The sequence below is a fragment of the Dermacentor albipictus genome, chromosome 10, assembly GCF_038994185.2.
Source record: "Dermacentor albipictus isolate Rhodes 1998 colony chromosome 10, USDA_Dalb.pri_finalv2, whole genome shotgun sequence".
NCBI classification, from domain to species: Eukaryota; Metazoa; Arthropoda; class Arachnida; order Ixodida; family Ixodidae; genus Dermacentor; species Dermacentor albipictus.
In genome coordinates, this window is record NC_091830.1 from 26,032,575 (window position 1) to 26,054,458 (window position 21,884).

General features: G+C 47.7%; 1 protein-coding gene across 7 annotated transcripts; it reads left to right on the plus strand.

Moving 5' to 3' along the window:
* Positions 1–319: 319 nt before the first annotated feature.
* Positions 320–20,342, plus strand: LOC139050451 (uncharacterized). Of its 7 annotated transcripts, none has more exons than XM_070526844.1 (5): positions 4,335–4,652; positions 5,884–5,947; positions 15,909–16,485; positions 18,695–18,904; positions 19,194–20,342. In XM_070526844.1, exons 3-5 carry the CDS (start codon positions 15,919–15,921, stop codon positions 19,914–19,916), a joined length of 1,500 nt encoding a protein of 499 aa, XP_070382945.1. In that variant the 5' UTR covers positions 4,335–4,652; positions 5,884–5,947; positions 15,909–15,918; the 3' UTR covers positions 19,917–20,342. The 7 variants fall into 7 exon arrangements, with proteins under 7 accessions (XP_070382948.1, XP_070382945.1, XP_070382951.1 ...); XM_070526850.1 differs by lacking the exon at positions 5,884–5,947 and having other exon boundaries at positions 19,194–19,493; positions 19,621–20,342; XM_070526845.1 differs by lacking the exon at positions 5,884–5,947 and having other exon boundaries at positions 4,335–4,423; positions 4,501–4,652.
* The last annotated feature ends 1,542 nt before the right edge of the window (positions 20,343–21,884 follow it).

Genomic DNA, 21,884 nt, shown 5'->3' on the forward strand with positions numbered 1-21,884 from the left:
TAGGGCGGCCGCGCAGCCCCTATCTTGAAACCAAACGGCGAGGGCTCACAGCTTCATGTGTGCGCTGTGTTCGCGCCGCTTAGTTCGCCCTGAAGCGGGACGTAACACAAAGGTCAATTCGCTCGCTGCTGCATGCTGCCGCTCTTCCTCATGCCAGCGCTTTTCAGGCGGGTGTCATCGGTCCTCGAGAGATATGTGCTTATTCTAGCCTGTGCGCGTGCAAGGCCACACTTGTTTGTTTATTTAGCAAGCTCGCGATTCCGAGCTTATGCTGTTTATGAAACTGCTATCCTTCGTATAGCAGTCTAATAATGTGCTATAGCAATGGATACTTCGCCCTTCGTGGGAAACTATGACCTTTCTTATTAGTGGTTCTTTATATATATATATACATACACACGGAACATCATGGCGACCAGTGGTGCAAGAGGCAATTATCGGCCCACGTTTTCAGGCTGTACTATCTCTGGGATCGGCCCACGAATGAGGCTTGAAACATACCCAATACGGAAAAGTGGTGGTAACTCGCCAAGACTTCGTCTCTGAAGCGGGTAAGTACTTGCTCTTCATTGTTAGACACGGCATGATAGCTTGACCGCTCGTCTACTGACTCGACTGCGACCACTATCTATTCAGTGGTGGGCGAAACTTCGCCGCAGTGTTTTCAGCGTCTCGCCTGCTGGCCCCGCCTGTTCTGCGAAGAATTTAGTTTTGGTGCAGAAGCATGTGTGCGCGGAGCCAGCACTGAAGCAACTTCTCGTAATCCTACATAAAAAGTTCAGTGCCATTCCACTCTTTGAATAAGCATGACCAGCGACGCCGTGTATGTGTCGTGATCGGCCCACCTATGGCGAGGGCTTAACGTCTGCTTCATGTCCGCCGCTGGTCGGCCTGGTATTGCTCTACCTTCGGGATCGTCCCACTGGGTCTTTTGTATACACACGGACACGATTCTGGGGCAACAATACCCTTAACATCTTCGCTGCGAAAAAAAAAATGCGGTGGTTGAACGCGGGTGTAAACCAAGTTTCTCAAGCGATAGCGCGGTTTTGCTTGCTTTGGGAAAAGACACAGGCGCTGCTCGGCACCGTCAGCAACTACCGCATCTATAAAAAATACAATTCCACCACAAAACAACACACAGACGCTTCTCGATGCGGCAGCAGGAGCGAGACAACTGGCCTTCATGCTGCGTCTCGCTTCTACGCGCACTAAGCGTCCAAAGCACAGCGCGTACGAAGCTACCAGCACTCGGCGCGCTTCATCCGCATTGCAGATCGCTTTCAAATTACGGGAGCCCACATTTTTATTATAACCGTAATATGAATAAAAGACTTGCCTTTTGGTGCTCGGGTGAATGCGCAAAGTTATAATAGTTGAACATTCTACTCATAAGGAACACAACGCATCCGAATAATAAATTTTGGCCAGTTGTTGCGTTTTGGAGGGCGCGTAACTCAATACTGGTTAGTAGTATCTGCCAATCTACGTTATGAAGAGCTTTGAAAGAACGGCATACTTTGACCCACAACCTCCTGCGAAAGCACGCATGGGAGAACTGACAGAAAGAAGGTTTCGGAGCCCAAGTCTATCGGAGCATGTTGGTTAGCGCGTTTTTCTCGGGAAGATGTCACAGAAATAATTCTGGTGATGGGACGGTTTAAGCGCCTGTGTGGTGATCTTTAAAAAAGAAAGATTGGCGTTATCTGTACCAAAATGTCCGTGTATCTGCATCTGCCAACACGAATATTTTCGGCTGGTTGCTTGAGTTCTCTCAACTATTGCTCTGGCCAGCCACATGGCCGTGTGCCGCTTATTTGCTGACCGCTCCGTGTCCTACGGAACCACAGCCCGAAAAAAAGAAGACCAGCAGGACTTCCTACGATGAAATGGTACCGGATGATTACTACATTTCGCACTTAACGGGATGCGTGGCATGGCTTACCTAATCCTTCTCATTTGTGTTTGGAACACCAGTGGTTATACACGCCCTTCCAACAGTTATTTTCGGGGCAGTGTCGCCAGAACAACTAAAGTGCCTTCCTTGCTTGGCCACACGGCCAGTGATTCAGGCGGCCACAATACGGCTCCGTGCGCGACCTGTGTGTATTGCTTGCATCAGTTCTAGGCTACGCGACCTTAATCCAAGCAAATTCGGACGTGTGCTCGAATGATCAGCTGGCAAAGCTTCGACACGCTGCGAGTCGGGAGTGGTTGAGGACATGTCTGTTTGCCCACGCACGAGATATGAGACACTGTAAAGACGGTGATGCAGCCCACCAGTGTCTTCAGCATAATATTTATATATGAACACGTAGGATAGCTAGGCATAGTCAACAGTCTGAACGACTTTAATGTGATTCGAATAGTCAATTATGTCTCGAGGCGCTCCCTCCTAGTCTTTTTCTTCCTGCATGGCCCCGATTTCGATACCAGTCTCCACGCGAGAAACCTAACGCCGTTAAGTCCGCGTCAAAGGCAGCGCGTTGTAGACCGGAGCATTAACGCGAAAGCGTTAAGGGCCCCGTCTATAGCAGAAAATCTGGTGCCGGCGTCGGCGGAGTGGTTCGTGATCGAACATTTCCTCACATATTTAGGTATATATACGCCACGCCTTGCTGTATGAGATGCGGTATGTGCGGGTTATATTGCCGCACCTTTGGAACACTAAATTCGCCCATACCTTGTGCTACATTCTTGATAGTTATTCCTCGGAATTTTGAGGATGACAGCCCACAAACAAATGTCATGAGACAAAACACCGACAGCGCGTGCATTTTATGTTAAATTTTCTCACACTGAAGCATTAGAAGCGCGAAACAATAACAGCAACCCGAATATTATGGAGTTTTTCCTGGCGCCGCTCTTCGCGACTTCTCGGGATTGGCCCGCACAGGCCGCGTTTCTGTGAGAAAGCTTGCCTCCGTGCATAACGTTCGCCGCCAGGGCTTCCCGGTGAACATTACGGTTACATAACCTGGGGTGTATTCTGTAAGAGTCCACCTAGTGGACTGTGCATTCCAGCCGCTGCTGATTAGATGCAGCTGTACGAGCGAGGAGGAGACGAGCGTCCCCAGCCAATCAGCAGCGGCCGAAATGGACAGTCCACTAGGTGAACTCCTACAGAATATTTTTTCCGCAGCTGCCGGCAAGCGTGAGAAGCAGCCGGGGATTTCTGAATGCTATCGCGTTCCACTCTTAAAGGCGAAGCTCAAGCGTCCTCCAAATTATTTTTGTTGTGTAACTGTGTTGGCTGCCGGGCGACGTCGCGGAATTCGACGGCATTAATCACGTGACACCAACGCAGCGAAGCGTCGCTTAGGCTCCATCACACCGGCGACTGGTAGAGGTAACGCGACCATTTGTGACTGGCGACCGAAAAGCTGCTCAGTGCGACCGATGCATCCACCGGCAAGACCGGCTGAGCCGCGACATGCAAGTTGCACTCCCGGAGATTATCGTTCTCCGCGAGAACTCTGTAGAGATCTACGCAGTTCGCGCGCACTTCGCTGGTTTCCCGTTTCGGCAACAGCCACGGATTTTGATTCGAGCAAAAAGGAAGGCTTCGTAACTGTGCTGATGTGATCTGCCGTGGTGTCAGCTGTGGCAGCGCGCAAGCTTCCGAACTTCCCAAGAAAAAAAAAGGCAGTAGCTTAGCTTGGCCATGCCAGGATATACATAGCGAAACCTAAGGCATAGCATGGTTAGCCTTGCATGGTTAATCTTGATTGCAAGTCCAGGTTAGTCTGGTTGTCTGGCTATGTTGCGGCGTTTAGCCAGTAGTTCGGCGCGCTGTTCGTATGTTTCCTGGGCGATTCGCTTCCTGTTCATCTCGTTCCGATGTCGATTCTAGGCCTCCTCCTGCTTATCAGAATTGTCGCCGTCCATACTGCCGCCTCAACTGTGGTTGCTGGGCACGCAAGCTGTCCTTTTCAATCCTCCGACATGTTATCAGGCATGCGACGCAGCTCTCGAAGCGAGCGGAGGCGAGCGCAACGACGAGGAACGTGGGGTGACGTCATACCAAACGGCGGAGTCGAAACAGTGCGGCGCTGGGCAGCGGCGGAACACCTGTGGGTCGGTCCTACTAGTGGCGCATGCGCAGTAGTGACTAGGCAGCGCGAGAAATATCCACGGCGAGGCGCGGGTTCTGACGTCATGTGCCTCCTCGGAGCACATGACGGGCTAAATCGCAAGTTCGCGGCCAGTAAAGGCTTTATTATCTGCGGCGAGGTGCGTGTTTTGACGACACGTGCCTCCTCGGAGCGCCGCCACGGCGAAATCGCAAGTTCGCGGCCAGTAAAGGTTTCACTTTAAAAACGAAATTAGTGCGTGCGTCGTGCGTCCATTCGGGGTAAGTGGCCGGCCACGCTAGCCGCCCCCTGCCATAACTACGCGCTCACGACGATGAGTATTATCGAAAGTAGGTTGTCATCTCTAGTTCGTCTTGCGTGGGAATTAGTGCGTACTTTTCTTGTGCATTCTTTTGCTGCTGTGTAGCTTCCTGCGAATGCTACCGCGTACATTCGACGCGTTGCTGGAACAAGTGCGCCCCAGCATCACGAGGCAAGACACCAATTACATGCCTGTATTCTGCCGTGGTGGCGTGGACTTTGTATTTTTTGCGACGCAGGAGGACGCGGCATGTAAAGGTACGTCAACATAACTTTCGGCGCACCGTTGAAATTGCAGTTCTGCGACTACGATCGCGCGACTGAAAAAATCGAGCTGCGAGCAATTGGCCCAACATAGTCGCGTTTTGAGAAAATACCGTTTGCGACCAACTTGGTCGCGCGACCGCTGTCCGTTGGTGGTGTAAAGTATAAACCCCATGCGAGCGATATTGCACGCGACAGCGACAAGCGACGCGATGGAGATGGCCGTCGCGTTCGCTCATCGCCTACAAGTTGTACCCCATGCACCCCATGCGAGCGATGACTTCGAGCGACGTCTCCCCAGGGTTGCTGGTACGAGGGCAGCAATATAGGCGCCGAAACTATCGTGACGCGTGCTTTATTAACTTAAGATGATGTGTTTTACTGTAAAAAGCAGCACAAAATATTTCTGAAAGCCTTGCAGTAGGTTCTTATCTTTGCACGTATCAAAAGTCAATCCTTTGCTCGTTCCGTGCGACAATCGGAAGTACTTGAGTTATGTACATCCAGTTCCGGTTTCGCGCTATTGGCTAGTCGCTCATAGCACCTCCGGGCGACGAGCGACGAATTCTAGATTTGCAGAACCGAGCGATCGCGCGAGGAGACCGAGCGATCTGTTCACGCCATGGCCCGATCCGTCGCTTGTCGTTGACGAGCACAAAATCGCGCTCATGCGGTTTAGCCTTAAATGAGCCTTCAAGCCACTGGGAGCGACGGACGGTAAGAAAACGAGAGAGCCTGATAATAACAAAAAATTATTGCAAAATACGGCCTTTAGGAGTACGTGACTGAAGTAGCTGTGCATAAGGCCCGTGAAAGCAGCAAAGGATGAAGTAAACGCACTGTAGGCGTGGGTAACTGAAAACCTGAAAATAATCGTCGCTCCAGGCCCACGTCAGCCAGGAACCAGGCAAGTGTGCTGCACTGGGTTCGTAACTTCGCGTACTGCATCATCCACATATACATTCTCGCGACACAGCGCCGATTTCGGGGGCCACGTTCAAGGGCAGCGCTTCTCTTTTCCGACTGTGTTGTTCGCCACCGGATGGCAGCACGCCCCAGTGGGGGAACTCTAAATGATGTGAAACCTCGGCCTTCGCGATGCCACCTTATACTTTCGCATTCGGCGTCGCTTTCTGCTGACGGCTTCAGATAATTTGGCAGTCTGAACAGGCGATTGATCTCGACTGTGAAACCCATAACGTTTTGTTGTCGACGACGCTTTCAGGCGGTCTGCGCGGCACTGCTCCCACTTCTCGGCGGCCTCACTCCTGTGAAAGCAAGCAGCACGTGTACGTACGGAAAAGTTCGCTTGCCTGCCGAGCACGTTCAGTGCTAAGGACGACATATCCAATATCATTAGGTGGTCGACTGTGCTTCTGTACTCCACGCAAGTCACTGTTAAGTATCCGCTCCGGCTTTATAGCGAAGCTAGCAGTGATAGTGCGACTAGAATTGTGCAGATACGTTGTGAGCCAGTTGTTACGGTTTTTTTTTGGAACAGAGAGAACTATTATTCTCGAAGTTCATATTTTGAGAGTGTGGGGGCACTTTTAAGGGGCCACAAGGCAGGCAAGTGTCGAAGTGCGGGTGTGTCAATTAGGGTTCAATTGAAAATTGCTAAATCCTAATTTCTGGCCCGATTAGCGGGGTTCTAACAAACGCTTAGAGTGTTACCCCGTATTCATAGGAGCACTGTAAACGGCGGGAGATTTGTATCGGTGGGAAACTGGCGCCACTATTTACGTGACGTGTACGGAAAGCTCGAAATTTGTACGTTAATTATGTGCTTTCAATATAAATGCTCAATGCAGGTCAACCAATTTTCACGCCTTGTACGAGACATGTAGTTGCTTTTCCTCTGACTCCTCAGTGAAATAGGTGAGCCAGTATATTGATATTTCGCGGAAGAAGGGAGCAGGTTTTGAGAGAAAAAGTTTAAACCTTTAAACCGAGTTGGTTAACTACAGCCTTCGTAGAAAGTTACTGAACTGTTCCACAGCGTCATACCGCCGGTTTCCGCGATGTTTCCAACAGTCCTAAAACAAATTTGGAAGACGCACTTCAAGTTCCGTGAAAATAAAGCAACTGTTAAGTTTGATAGGGGTGTGAAACTCACGTTATTGGCATATAACTACAAGCGTTGCAGATAATTACTGAAGAGTCGCTCCCGATTCCCCCCGCCCCCACCCATTTTCGTGCGTCAGAAGTGGTGAGTAGTTTGTTTCTCCGCTGTTCTCAGCGAATGAAATCACGCGCCACGTTTATATTTGGCACAACCACAAGACACATTATGGGGATGTGTGCGCAAAATATGAGGTAAGCTGGTTTGTTACGGGCTTTGAAATAAATGACGCTTGCAAGTGTTACGGAGCGTTATGTGTGTGCCGCGAAATAGAGCATGCTGCTATGGCGGAACTACATAATCCACCAAAGTCATATTTAGCGTACTCGGGGAAAGCGCTGTGGAAAATCTGTGTGGAAGGGTAAATATTTGCGAAGGGTATACAGCCTTTGTAAAATAAGAAAAATATTTCCCAAGGGCTCGAAAGCGCTATATTAAATTTTTTAAGCTATGTTTCTTAGTGTCCCGAGAGAACTATTATGCTACGCAAACTGTATATATTTGGTGGAAATAAGGGGCACATTGTGGGTTGTGCGTAGGGGAAATTAAAGGTTTTGTGGCTTACTACAGCTTGTGGAATGAGTTAAGTATTTAGGCGCCCCTAAGAGCATATAATTCTGTTTTGCGAGTGGTGCGAAATGGGGCATGCAGCCGTCGCATTACTGGGGGAGAACGCGTATGGCAGATCTCTTTGGACAATTAAATACGCGTTTATCAAGCACTGCTTTTCAAAAAAAATTTCTTCAAAGGCGTCATAGTGTCGTTATGCGCATAATTTTTGTCAAATCTCAAAAAAACAAGGCACCAGCTTCCAGTTCCTGTAACTTTAGCGGAGATGTCAAGTTCAATGTGTTCCGAAACTTTCACGTCCCTGCCTTCATTTGAAGTGTTGGAAATAATTCCTAAACTGTCGTTTTTATCATATCTTCGTGCGTCATTAAGGGTTAGCAGTTGGTTTTTCGATTGTCCTAGGTGAACTAAGCTGCACATCTTTCTTGCGCTTAAAGAAAATGTGGGGCATAGCTTGAGCAATCTGTGGGATAGAGGTCAAGGTGTGTGAGTGAATTGTTGCTTTTGCAGTAAAATACGTGTGCAGATGCTCCAGAGCGCTAGTAGTGTATTTTTGGAGCAGCGCAAAATTGAGCACGCTGCATCCTGGCGAACACCCCCAAGAGCAGACGAAGAAAAATGCTTTTCATCACTATGGCAAATGCATGTGCGGATTTGAATGCCCGTAGTCCAGTAAAGCAGTTGGGAAAAATTCCTTAAGGAAGTGTCAGAATGAGTGGCGCGCTATCATCAGCTACATTTGCCAACGTGCCGAGAAAACTGTGTGTTACAGAAACCTTATATTCAATTGAGATGGGAGCCATGTTAATTGCTATGCGCTGCGGAATTTTAATGTTTCTCACTCAATTAGGTGCGTTACCAATATTTCTTGAACCCTTGTTCTATTTGTTATGTGATCTTCTCCCGGTATCCTTGGTGAAACAAAATAGGCCTGTTTATGTATTGTAAATGTAAGAATGAGGTAATGGGTGATGCAGAAGCAAAATTTGAAGTGTGTGGGTTAATCGCTTCCTTTGTAATGAATTACATATGCAAGCACTGCGGGGTGTTATGCGTGTGTCTTATGAGCGGCGCAGAATACAGCCCTTCGTCATGGTATAACGACCAAATGCCACCAATATGAAGTTTTTATGAAAAAACGGGGAATATTAGTGCAATTATCTGCGTGAAGTTAAATGGGTGTGCATCAACTGCAGCTTCCGAAAAAAATATGCATGAAATGTTCGAAAATTTCAAACAGCTTTATTAATCTCTGCGTGGAAGTATCGTGAGGTAACTCTGCTTTACGCCAAGTTTATATTTTGCGAAAATGGGGTTCGTGTTTAGTGCATTGTGTGGAGAAACCTTAGCGCTCCTGGCCTTATTGGGAGCGCTGCTAGTAATTACTACACCGATTTTCTAAAATTAAAATTAAAGAAAACCGGAATAGCCGTCACCTTATAATGGTGATGGCTACTCTTTTTTGCGTAGCAAAAAGAACAGTATAAAATATGTATTTAATAAAGAGGGCAAAAGAACCAGCGTCTTAGGACAGAAACGTCACAGCACACAGTCCTATCACGCACGATACTAGACGCTCTTTTTTTCATGCGTCATGTGAAGTTTGTAGAAGGTTGCCCTGGTTCCCTAGTGACTTAGAGAAGGCGCCTCGTTTATATTTTTTTTGCACGCACATTATGGGTAACGTATAGGCGAATTGCATTATTTTCGGGATCGGCCAACATATCGCGAGTGCTTAACGCCTGCTCCACCTCCGCCGCGTGTCGGCCCGGCATTTCACTGTGTTCGGGGTCGGCCCACTGAGTTTTGTGTCTACACACGGACACGATCCTGGCCACTTAAATCTTAAGAGCTTCGCTGTAAAAATCCTGGTATTGCTCTACGTTCGGGATTGGCCAACTGAGTTTTCTGTCTACACACGGACACGATTCTGGAGCAAGTAGCCCTTAACAACTTCCCTGTAAAAAAAAATTGCCATGGTGAAACGCGGGTAAAAACCAAGTTTCCCGAGCGATAGCACGGTTTCGCTTGCTTTGGGAAAGGCCACAAACGTTACTCGGCGCCGTCAGCAACTACCGCATCTACAATTGCACCGCAAGACAACGTATACTCGCTTCTCGGTGCGGCAGCAGCAGCGTGCGAATTGACCTTCATGCTGCGTCTCGCTTCTACGCGCACTAAGCGTCGAAAGCACAGCGCGTACGAAGCTACCGTCCACACTTCGTCCACATCGTCCAGCGCACTTCGTCCACATCGCAGATCGCTTTCAAGATAATGGGCGCCCACGCGGCGTACGCAGCAGCCGCCGGTACAGTGGCAGGCTAAGTCCCAGTTTGGCCTCGGCTCAGTTTACAGGCCAGATTTGCGGAACCAGGCATTTTATCGGTTTATACCTGGACTAGTAGAGCTATCGCTCTAAAAAAAGTTGCTTTTGCTGATCCTATGCGCGAGACTTGAATTTGTGCTATCGACGTCCCCTCTATCCCTCAGGCATATCTGTGCCTATTTTCTCGCAGATATACTGAAGTAAGTTTCCGTTGCCTTAGCACCAGAAGGTGGTGAACGCACTTTCGGATTTCCTACGTACGCGTGTCTTATTTGAACGACACCTACACTTCCATGCTCTGTATAGTCAGTGTGGTCTCCTTAAGCGCTTCTCTTTTCCAACTTTGCGTCTCCCTTTCCAGTGTGGGTGACGAACCGGATGCTTTTCTTCTAGCTAAAGTCGTTGAATTTCCTATGTCATTTATTTCGTGCTGTCTCTCCGCATAAGCCTACCTTCTTTGCTTTTTGCGTACTTGTACTTATGTATTTTTCACATACTCTAGCGCGCTATGGTGCAGCGTGTTAACATTGAACGCGCGCCCATTTACAAGCACACTGTAATCTACAGCAACACTCAGTAGATTGTCGTCGTAAGATGTCTGTCGTATTTATTGTATGTAAGATGTCTGTATACTTATTTGAATTTCAAATTGGTCCCTGCGGACTATAGTCCGGAAAAAACGATACTTCTTACTTTCCTCCGTAGCGATCAGTTCGATGCCAGTTTGAACGCGTAAAGCCGAAAGCCATAGCATCCACGGGGCGTTCACGGCCACGGTTTTTTGTTGTATGTTGTGTTGTGTGGGCTGGCGGCCGGCAGTACGGAATTCGACACGGTTAAACCCGTGATACGAAACTCCCGAAGCGTCGTACTCGGCTGTGTCTATCGGCGTGCATTCGTATACGGCTGATACACGGATGATAACTCCACTTTCACCGACATCGTCTCCGTGCGACCAATTCGGTGCGGCTGTCAGTCTGGAGCGATCGATAAATCTCGAACGTCGATTCCAGAAGTGCCAGCGTCTTCGAGCTTATCGTCGCCCTCACTGCTCTGAACTCAAGCAACGTGTGTATATATGCCGTAACTCGCTTTGCCTATCGAAAACGTTCAAGGCTAATTACTACGCATCCAAATGCGTTAGGTAGTCGACCGTGCTTTGGTGCAACCGTCCGGCCCATGGCTTAAAAACAGTAAGTCGCCGCTCCTGTATTTTAAGTGTCGAAACACGACACATTGATAGGTCGTCTCCTGACCCTTAAGCGCTCGTTTTCTCTCAGTAAGGTGCAAAAGTAGAACACTTGATAATTGACTATTCGGAAACTAGGATATATCTTATGTGTCCCCTTTCATCGTGTTTTGTGCAGCGCTGTAGTTTCCCAATGTGTCTATGTGCTCTACCCGCTCGTTTTAATAGGCGGGGATATATTCCTACGTGCAATGCGGAACCACTCTGTATAGCTTGACGATTGGTTCGTCGGTCAGTCCGTCGTCAGGCCGGAGTGACTTCCAAGCGTCCTCAGAAATATGTGTGAATATTGGGAAAACGAAATGAAAATACAAATACACAGGTACGAAAACGTTGCCAGCTGAAGGAAGCGTCCAGAACACACCCGATTATGAGGAACAAGACGTTCCTTAAAGACTGTATTGAGCTTTTATACTCTGACCTTGAGGCTAATGCACCCGTCTTTACGAAGCTTGCAGGGATGTGCCATGATCGACACGTTCACCGCGCGTCCCTTTGGAGGTCTTCAATGCAGCACTTCATCCCCGCTGTAGTTCACGCATGTCCGGAGGCGCGGCTTGAGCGTCAGAGTAGAACCTGTTCCGTCGTTTACTCTGGATTCGTTATCGCTTCAGCGCGGCCTTTCACAGGTTCATCACGAGCTGAGGGACAGACTGGCGAGGCTTGACTGCTTGTTGACTGGTTTTGGCGGGGTCAGGGCGGCCTTGCTTGGGATGCTTATCCACTGCGATGGTCTGCATGCGGAAATCTTCCTCCTTCACGAGTCGGTGATTCGCGTGGTCGTATTTGATCAACGTGCCGTCGATGCGTCCCAGTTGGCGTGTTTACTGTTAGCGTATGTCTGCCCTTGACGGCCGTCATGGACCAAGATAGCTACCTTTTGACCAGGCTGATTACACTGTTGTGTCCACACAGGCATTCCCGGCACGAATGGTGGCGCTCCAAAATCGAGACCCTGTGCTCACAGTATTCTCCGTTTCTTCCCCCTCTGGAAAGTAGGTACTGAGGGGAGTACTTTGTCGTAATCCCAGAAGTATTTCTGCGGGCGACTGGCCTTCTCTGGTCGGCGTGGACAAGTAAAAAAAAAAAAAATACTTCGCCAGTCGACAGCGCAGGTTGCCTACAAGTCTGGTCCTTATTTAAGCCCTCTTTTGTTGTGTGTACTGCAGGTTCCTCAAACCGTTCGATTGGGACTAGAACAGAACACTTGTAAGGTTAGAAAGGGCGTTGTATATGATGTGAAGGTGCACGTCTATACAACTCAGTAATGTTAAAGATTGCGGGAAATCGAGAACTGGTAACGCATAGGGAAGGTAATCTTTATTTAAAGTAATCTATACAAATGAAATAATCTGAACAGTGGGACACTGGAAAATGGAAGTGTGCTTTTTTCGTAATCATCAAGATGTGGTACAAGGCTCTGGCTTTTTGAGGAAATCGGGAGGAATGATAGAACTAGCACGAATTATAAGTACCGCCGTATTCACAAAAAGGAAAAAAATAGTCATATTAAGGATAAAGAAGCTGGGAGGACCTGAACTTTCCAAGTGCACGAAAGACAGGCCAGGAAAAGCATGGCAAATATTTCGAAACGCAGGGGCCGATTAGGGAAGATAAATCAACAAATTGCTGCTGAGGCCACTTGAACTAGTGAAATTGTAAAAATAGCCCTAGTATTGTTCTTGTAAGCAGGAACATGTTACAGTAATACTGAACGCCTCTGCGAGACAAAGTGTACATTGGTTTTTCATTTACGAGCTCATAAATAGATCGCAATGCACATAGCGGCGGCGGCAGCGGCGGCAGCGGCAGAGATATCACCTGATCAGCACATACTGCAGAAACGAAATACGTATCAACTCAGCGAGTCACGATGATATGATAGCATTCGGTGTCGAAATATTACAGCTTCGCTGTTGACTGACCAGTGATTTAACCAATGGTGGAGTCGCATAAGTAAGCTACGATGGCTTGTAACTGCTGTTTGGGGTAATTTATTAGTGGAATCAAAGAGTCGCTGGAGGCCTTCGCTTCTTGACACTCTTGTCATTATTTTACTCATACACTGCGTTGTGTAAGCGCTGGTGTTGTGAGAGCACGCTTAAACTGACAATGGTCATACAGCGCATAACAAGGACAGTGTTGGGCACACACCGTGGCTTTCTGACAGACAGTGACTCTAAGTAATTTCCTTGAAAGGCGATACAATGTGACTTTGCTCACTGTCGCACCCTGTACGCGTTTATGTGAAGTTTCAGTATATTTATGTGCTGAAATCTTTACTGTATATGGCTTTTTCAGCAAGCCCCAAGGTGGTAAAACTGGCAAGCAGTGCGCAACAAGGCCCCTGAGTTTGTTTGATGGGTCGGAATGTGCAAAACTGAAAAGGAGTATTTGTCACTTCGCAAGACAATTGTGGCGGAGTAGTTCGTGAACAACTGTCTCGACTTAGTAGCGCTTTTCTTATGCAACAAAGAAGTTGCAGCTAGCTAGATGACATGGCAGAGGCTGCCAACAATTTCTTAGAGGCTCACAGATGGCCCAACTTGTTGCTTAACCGTCACCAAATGTAGAGCAGTAGTTCTACGGAGAATTGCGCAAATCTATCCGCGAAGGATCAAACACGCTGCTTTGTCTGTGAACAATTGGATCACTTGGTATCAGATTGCCGGACGAAACGAACGCAACCATACTATGGATACTGCCGTAAGCCCTGGAACGATATCAAAGCCTGCACACACAAAAAATGGTCCAGCATGAGATTGTCTTGCCACTGATTTCCCAATGCAAGCTCCAAATACAAGTGGTAGAGAAAGACTACCAACGTGGCGAAAACTCATCCAAAGGCAAAAACACGTAATAGGTCAGTGCCACAGGGCATAATCTAGCCAGACTGCTTCGGTCTTACGAGACACGGGAAGCTGGTAGTGCGTCGCTCGCTCGTACCAACCGAAGCAATTACAGTTACCACTGCTACCTTGTTCTTGGAAATTGACAGTAGCGTCACAGTTACCGAGGTAGAAATTGAAATTTATTCATCTTATTTTCCTGTCCCGTCGATTGTAAAATGCATGGCAGCTCTGCTTAATGACATTGTTGTCGGAAATGTACCGGGATTACGTAAAGCTCGTGACCGAGACAAATGTGCAGCGAATGAAGAAGGCACTAAGGGAGAAGGCGATTCTCCGAATCCTTACTGGTTGCCATCAAGAGCCCATAACAACAGCTTAGAAGATGACTGGAAAGCGTCTTATGGCAGCACAAGAGGTTAGAGAGTTGCAAGAACAAGAAAGCTCAAGTGTTTCCGTGAAAAAAAAAACTTTCTGATTGTTTAAAGTAGATGAATAGAAAAGGGAGTGTTGTACCGCCATTACCAACTACCCTCAGGCAGACGGGTCCAACGAATGCTGGTGCCTCAAGTGTTACGTAGCTAAGTGCTTACTTCAGCGCACGAAAGTCTTATATCGGGCCAGCAAGGGCTGAATCCAGCGGCCGATTGCGTTCACGAGTGCTATTGGCGGTGAGCCTAAGAAAAAGTGAGAAACTACATGGTCTCTTGCGGTGCAATCCGAATGAGGTATCATGAGAGTAAGGTAAACAAGAGACTTCTTGAAAGTATGCTTTTAATCGACAGTGCCTTCGCACGAGTGGCGTTGAACATCATCGAACGCTTATGCCTGTTTCATCTAAGGGTAGCCAGTACATACTGACCCGTGCTGATTTCGCCACAAGTGATTGATTCGGCAACAGTGGCTGAAAAATTTATCGAGATGTCTTGCCCCATTGGGTGTCCACACGAGATCCTTTTCGATTAAGCCTCTTGCATCGGACATAATTAGAGAATTGAATTACTTGCTGGCTATCAAACGTATCAGTTTGACGCCTTACCATAATCCCATCAGTAATGGGCTAGTGGAGCACATTAATGGCACATTCAAACAGATGCTATGTAAACTCTACCAAGAGAAACCAGACATGGGCAGCTTACTGTCGCCGACCTGTTCAATTCCCTGTAGAGGAAATTGTCTCAAGCCAGCATGGGACTTTCTCTCTATTCAAGCTGCCCTATAGTCGACACGTCCAAGGTCCTCGGTCTCCTTAAGGAGGTCTTGACCTCAGATCATTTATGCGAAGAGGTCCAAAACTGTATGTCTCGGATCTCAGAGGGGTCCGGGTTCCTGCCAATCCCTGGTTCACATAAGCTGATGTACGCCAACGGCAGGCAGTCCAAAAGGGCACAGAACCAGCCTCTCTGCTTTTATGTTCCTTGAGTTACGTCCATGTATCTCGTATTGCGCACCGTCTGACGACCCGTTTCAATTTAAGAGTACCTCAGCCGCAAGACACTCAACGCCGGCGCGACTCCGATAATGGATCTGCTACACTACACAAAGTACCATGGTGATGCGTGATCTTTGGTGTTTCGTTATATACAGTTAGCGGGCTTATGTCTGACCTTATAAAGCAGGGTGCTTTTTATTGTGTATTTTGTCTACAGACGATGATCCTTTAATGCCTATAGAATATGTATGCGTGAGTGTGTGACATAGAGCGCATGCTTAGCGTTAGTGTAAGTTTGTTCGCACTGAACATATTCATGAACCTGCTACAATGAATTTGTCTACAGCGCAACAATGGCGTACTTCTCACTGCGCACACCTCTCATCCTCAACAATGTCCTCGCAGCAGACATTCAAGCAATGCCTTCGCCATTGTGACAGCGCTGCGTCGAAGTCTCATAATGTGCTTCCGCCTGAGTTCGTGTTTGCATATTCGCATTTTTCAAGGATGTTGTGGAACAGCATAAACATTGCATTAGAATATCCCTTACAAAAGAAAAAAAAATATAGGCGATTTCATCAATCACATTGTGCAATTTACAGCACAGAATTCAATTTATGGCACGGAGTGCTGGCTTGTGCTGCTGTCGAAAAACGTCCGCCATATGCAATCTAACTCTTATTTTCTTTTTATTTCTTCCAGGCATTAGACAATGCACGTATACAGTACAATGGAGCTGGTGAGAGAGTTCGGGCATCCCCCACTCCTGCTCATTGCCGAAGATTATATCGTGCTTAAACTGCAAACAGCTTGGCCGCGAGACGTGGCTGTTCCAGAAGGACTATCGCTTACCAAAGAAAATGGTCTTCTCTTGATCGCGAACCAGAAATCTTTGGTTTCCGTGGCGAAGAGTGTGCTGCCACACGTGGCGAAGATCTCCAAGGCGCTATTCTGTGGTTGTGCGTCCTTCGACTCCTCGTACGTCTACGCCAGGGCCGCTACCGAGCTGCTTCGAGAAACTCAGGAGATATGCATCGTGCACAACACAGACAAGGTCTACAAGCTTATTCGCATGTTTCCGAACGCTCGGGTCCTGGCGTTGGTGCACGATAACTGCGCACACACCTTGGAGTGGGACGAGCCATGGAGGGACCGCTCTGCACCGCTGGTCGAGCACAGTCAGCTTAGGCAGCTGGTGGGCAGCACCGGCTGCCTTAGCGAGGGCAGCCTGATGATGAGTTGGGAGACCGTGCAGGCGCTTCTGCGCACTTGCACTGATGTGAGTGACGTTGCCACGCATGAAGCTTGTCAGCGCTTTCCTTAGTTTTCATCATCATCATCAGCCTGGCTACGCCCACTGCAGGACAAAGGCCTCTCCCATACTTCAATTACCCCGGTCATGTGCTAATTGTGGCCATGTTGTCTCTGCAAACTTCTTAATCTCATCCGTCCAGCTAACTTTCTGCCACCCCCTGCTACGCTCCCCTTCTCTTGGAATCCAGTCCGTAATCCTTATTGACCATCGGTTATCTTCCCTTCTCATTACATGCCCTGCCCATGCCCATTTCTTTTTCTTGATTTCAACTAACATGTCATTAATTCGCGTTTGCTACCTCACCCAATCTGCTCTCTTCTTATACCCTTAGCGTTACACTCATCGTTCTTCTTTCCATAGCTCGTTGCGTCGTCCTCAATTTAAGTAGAACCCTTTTCGTAAGCGTCTATGTTTCTCCCCCGTAGGTGAGTACTGGTAAGACACAGCTGTTATAAACTTTTCATACCTGTACACAAATGCCTAACAAAGGGGACAAAGTGACAGTCGGCACCGTAGCTCTATCGGTAGTTCGGCGTAAATTTATTGATCCGAGAAAAATTGGGCCAGGAGCCCTTCAGCTGGTCTTCCTAAAAACTAACTCGAATGTCCTTACGCAGCATTTTCACGGCAGATACGAATATAAGGAAGGAACGAGTTGCCAGTTGGCAATCTATTACGTTTGTATCAACCTTCGGTCTGTTATCATACGCTGAAAGTTTCCGATAATCGGTGTAGCAACAGAATCGTAAGGCGGGGTCTGTTGTTTGGGCTCCTACAGACAGCCCTTAGTCTGCCATATTCACTAGCATTTTTTTTTCTTTTTAAGAATATAGAAGTTACCGTAGATTTACCTCTCTCATATTTCATTTTCCAATAAAAATAAAGGAAAAAAACTTGCTGTCAGTTTGATTGGTTTTATTGTTCGCTTCGAATGGTGGTGGTAGCACTGCGTCGTCTTGAAAATCGAGTCATTCAGTTCCGTTGGTGCTCCTTGCTCATAACAACTTGTTTATTTCTTCAAGGTTACTGAAGAAAAACGCTAAGTTAGTTTAAGCTGATAAAATGTTTCACAACTTTTTCGAGTTAATTTCGCTGTAATAGGTTCCTTATTACTATAGGACGTAAAGCACAATTTCATTTTTAGAAATTTCGCTCCGTAACCCCAGCGATGCGTGCCAGCGTGACAGCACAGATTTCATAGTATTTTTCCGTATTTTGGCTGTGGCTCAGTGGAAGTTTTATAAGGTCGCCAAGTTCAGGCTTACTTTTATAATACAATGCCAGTCTATCTTAAGCGGTAAATGCTTGCTAGGCCCGAACGCATGCCGTTAACATCTATGACGTCAGAGACAACTGGTGCGAGATGTTCGAGGAGGTTTCGCGTTTCTCTGGCTTATGAACTCCCTTTCCCGGTAAGTCCTTCCCGGCTTCCTTCTCACGGTGAGACACTTATCCCCGTCATCACGGGCTGCACCACTCTCTCGAAAATTCGATCGCCATCGACACTTATATCCCAATAAAGCTGTGCTCTACTCATCCCTCTTTATTTTCCTAGTCCTTTGGCGTGCAGTTGAGGTGGCATCTATTGAGAGACAACGCGGGGAAGGCGGGAAATGGAAATTCTAGACGATGAACAAAACGAGAACAAGGTGAAAGCAGGAACCAACGTTTCGACAAGTGGACTTGTCTTCTTCAATGCGCGTAGAAGAAGACAGGTCCACTTGTCTAAGTGTTAGCTCCTGCTTTCACCTTGTTCTTGTTTTGCTCATCCTATTGAGAGACAGTTACTCTCAAGTGCATCGGGCCTACCTTTCACTCCCCAGTCTTCAACAACAACAACAAAAAACCTCTACACCACCCTACCAATAAAAGAAAGGGTCGCTTTAATATTACAGGAGGTGGATGAGCCACCTCCTGTAATAGCCAGATTAAAGGTTTAGTCTGGCTCCTGTGAGCCAGATTAAAGGTAGATGGGCGGAGGTCTATTAGGAGATAGAGATAAAGAGAGGAAAAGATAGAGAAAGTAGTCAAGTGCGAAGTTTATGTACACAAATTGCGTTAATGTATTTGTAGGCATGGAATCTGTCTATCTGATGCCGGACAGATGTCTGGGGCCTCCGGCAGAAACCTGGGTTCAGCAGTGAAACAGTCTGACGATGATCTTCTTATGTAGGTGTGTCGCATCGACACTGGCTATATCGTGAATTGCCTCATGGAATCCCGCGGCTTGCCCACCATGAAGAAGCATCGTCAGGCAGAGAAGTTCACCCACATTTGGCTCCATTCTCAGGACATCGTCTCATCCGGACACCCATTAAACCCAGCAGTAGCAACTGACATCGCGCTCGCTGCAAAGAAGTTTCCGTCTGTCCAGAAGTTGAAGGTAAGAACTCATCACGGGCGATGAAACAGCACGAACACGGGACAACAAATCAAAGGCATCGGACGCAACGTCGTTTCTTGTGCCTCTAACCCATAAGGCATAAAAGGGCTGGGGTCATTGTCCGTAATCATTTCTTCAGCGTTCGCTCTGTCTTGGCCATGATAAGCCACCAAGTGGTTCCCATGTATATGGTCTAGCGGTACGATATCTCTGTTTTAAACTAATCCTTAGGCATGGCAAAACGCCATTCTTTTAGAAGCGAACCTAATGCAGTTTCCAAACTTTGCAGGTAGCAGTAGCCACGCCGAAAGCGCTCGCCAAGATCTCAGGTTTCCGTAATCTCCGTAGCATCCATGTACTCGCCGCTTCAAGCGATGCCTTCGCCAATACCGATGCTGTACTGAAGCAGCTACTGAAAAGCTGGCCAGATCTCGAAGAACTGGTTCTAGTGCATTGCGGCGGTCTGCAACTCTCTACAATTGCTAAGATGTGTCCAAAGATAAAGATCCTTAAGCTCGCAATGTGCATTGTATCCTCAGAGGAGACCGCAGGGGACGCCAACGCATTCCGTTATCTGGAGCACGTTGAGGTGAGTGTCCAGATCCCGAATGTCGCTTTCAACTCGTTGTTGTCTGCCACGCACAGCAACCTTCGGATCGCGCGCTTTCTAGACGACGACATGTGCCTAATGTTTCTGCAATACTGCATGCATCAAGCTCGACCCCTGCCTTTTGCACGCCTCGAACACTTGACATTGAGAACCAGTTGGTCAGTGCGTGCGTTGGGACTCGCACCAGGGGACCTGCACGACGTGCTCAAGGCCCTACCCGTGCTTAGACACCTTGAGACGGACAGCTACGACCTCCGACTGTTCTTCGAGAACTACAGCGTTCCACGCGGTTGGGTGTCATTGTCTTGGACTGCGTGCGTCTACTGCTCCGTCGAGAAAGCAGGGCGTCCGTGGACTGAAAACATTGCGCCCTTCATGGCGTCTGATTTGATTAGAGCATAGTACGGAGAACTCTAGAAAATTGTGGTGCGCCATCTTCAGCGCGTGAGTGATCTGCAAACGAGTGTAAGTGAGCATCTGCAGATGTCAGTCTGCCCACAATACTCGTATCATTCTCTCTTTGTCATGAATGTCAATGAACAATAGAATCTGCGCCGAACACTTTTCTCATCGACATACAGGATTGGTGCAGCAATGTCGTGCCATGCAGCAGTTCTTTGCTTCAAAATGACTTGTTTGCTTCAAGTATCGTGACGTTTCTCCCATCACATCTTCCAGCTTAGATAAACCTTTGAATAGGGAACTTCTTGGGATTTAGTCCCTCAAGCATACCTGCCCACTGTCCCGGATTTTAATTGAAGTTAACACATTTGGGCTCTTGTTACGAATTTACGCATGTTTTGTCAAGCTTTGCGAAAATAAATTCAGTTCACGCCAAAGTTTCGGTCACTGGTCTCCCCTCCGAATGTGCCGTTGGAAGTCCTATTTTGAAAGACGCCAGAGCGCTACTTGCTTTGAGAAAGTTTATAGAGACAGGTGGTTTAGGCTGGCAGAATCTGCAACAGCAAAGTCGCTAAAAAAACTGAGATTTTAAAGGATGTATTTCCTGTCAGTTTCTGCAGTTAAACTTTTGCTGCTGCTTGCGTACTCAGTTGACTGGAAGGCTTAGCGCTTAATATTTCGGCTAGGACACAGTGAACAGACGAGGGCGAATGCTACTACTGACGGTTTACATATGGACACCACCAGTTTAGAAGCTTGTTACAGCGCTTGCGTCGCGCCGCTCATTCATAAAAAAGCGCGATGACTTCTTTTCAAGAACTAGAGCGCGGTGTAAAGTGTATACGTTGATTTGTGTTTTCTTTTATAGAGATATTTCGTACAGATATTCCCTGCTGCCCTTGTGCAGCAAGCAAGCAAATGTTCAAGTCGTCGTCGTTTTTTTTTTCCCAAGCGTCTTTCTCTGAGCGTTTCTCGCGAGAGCTGTTGATATGCTTTTGCATCCAAGATCCATAAATACGCAAATAAATTAGTGTTACATGTTCCCTTGGCATTTTTTCTTTGGTAAAGTTTTCTGGCCACATCAACGTAGTTGAAAAGTCGGTAGGCGCCCATAACTTGCTCTTTAGAATAAATGTTTAAACACGAAATTACTGCCCATACATTCTGTTCTTAAGGGATCACCTCACGACCTCTGCGGATCGACCCACGCAAGAGGCCACACTTTGCCAGGAAGCTAGCCGCCAGAGTGTCCCGGTAAACATTACGGTTACATAAGCTACAGCGGCCAGCAAGCATGAGAAACAGTCGGGGATCTTTGAATACTATCGCGTTCCACTTTGAAAAGCCAAGCTTAAGCGTAATCCAAATTATTTTTGCTGTATAACTGTGTTGCCTTCCGGGAGACGGGGCTGAGTTCGACAGCCTTAAACCCGTGACACGAACCTGGCGAAGCGTCGCTTTAACAGCCTGTGGGAGCGACGGACGATAGGAAAAACAGAGGACGAAATAATAATAAAAATTTGTTCAAAATACCGTCCTTAGGAGTACATAACTGAAACAGCTATTCTGCATAACGCCCCTCAAAGCAACAAAGGTTGAAGCAAACGCACTGCAGGCCTGCGTAACTAAGCCTGAAAATAATCGTCGCCCCACGCCCAGGTCAGCCAGCAACCAGGCAAGTGGGTTGCACTGGGCTTGTGACTCTGTGTACTGCATCATCCACGCGTACATTTTCGCGCCACAGCGCCGATTTCGGGGGCTACGTTCAAGGGCAGCCCCCTTTTTTTTCGATTGTGCTGTTCGCCGCCGGATGGCGGCATATTCCAGTGGGGGGTAGTTTTCCTGTATATGCTCCCGCAGGGAGCATATACAGGAACACTACTTTCCACCCCTTTCCTGTATATGCTCCCGCAGGGAGCATATACAGGAACACTAGTGGGGGGAACTCGAAATAATTTGAAACCGTCG

Bases quoted from the DNA above. Each gene is read 5' to 3' on its own strand.
- LOC139050451 (XM_070526847.1), top strand. From the start codon at position 15,919: ATGCACGTATACAGTACAATGGAGCTGGTGAGAGAGTTCGGGCATCCC. The intron at 16,486-18,694 runs GTGAGTGACGTT...CTTCTTATGTAG, and splicing joins TTCTGCGCACTTGCACTGAT to GTGTGTCGCATCGACACTGG. The intron at 18,905-19,193 runs GTAAGAACTCAT...CAAACTTTGCAG, and splicing joins CGTCTGTCCAGAAGTTGAAG to GTAGCAGTAGCCACGCCGAA.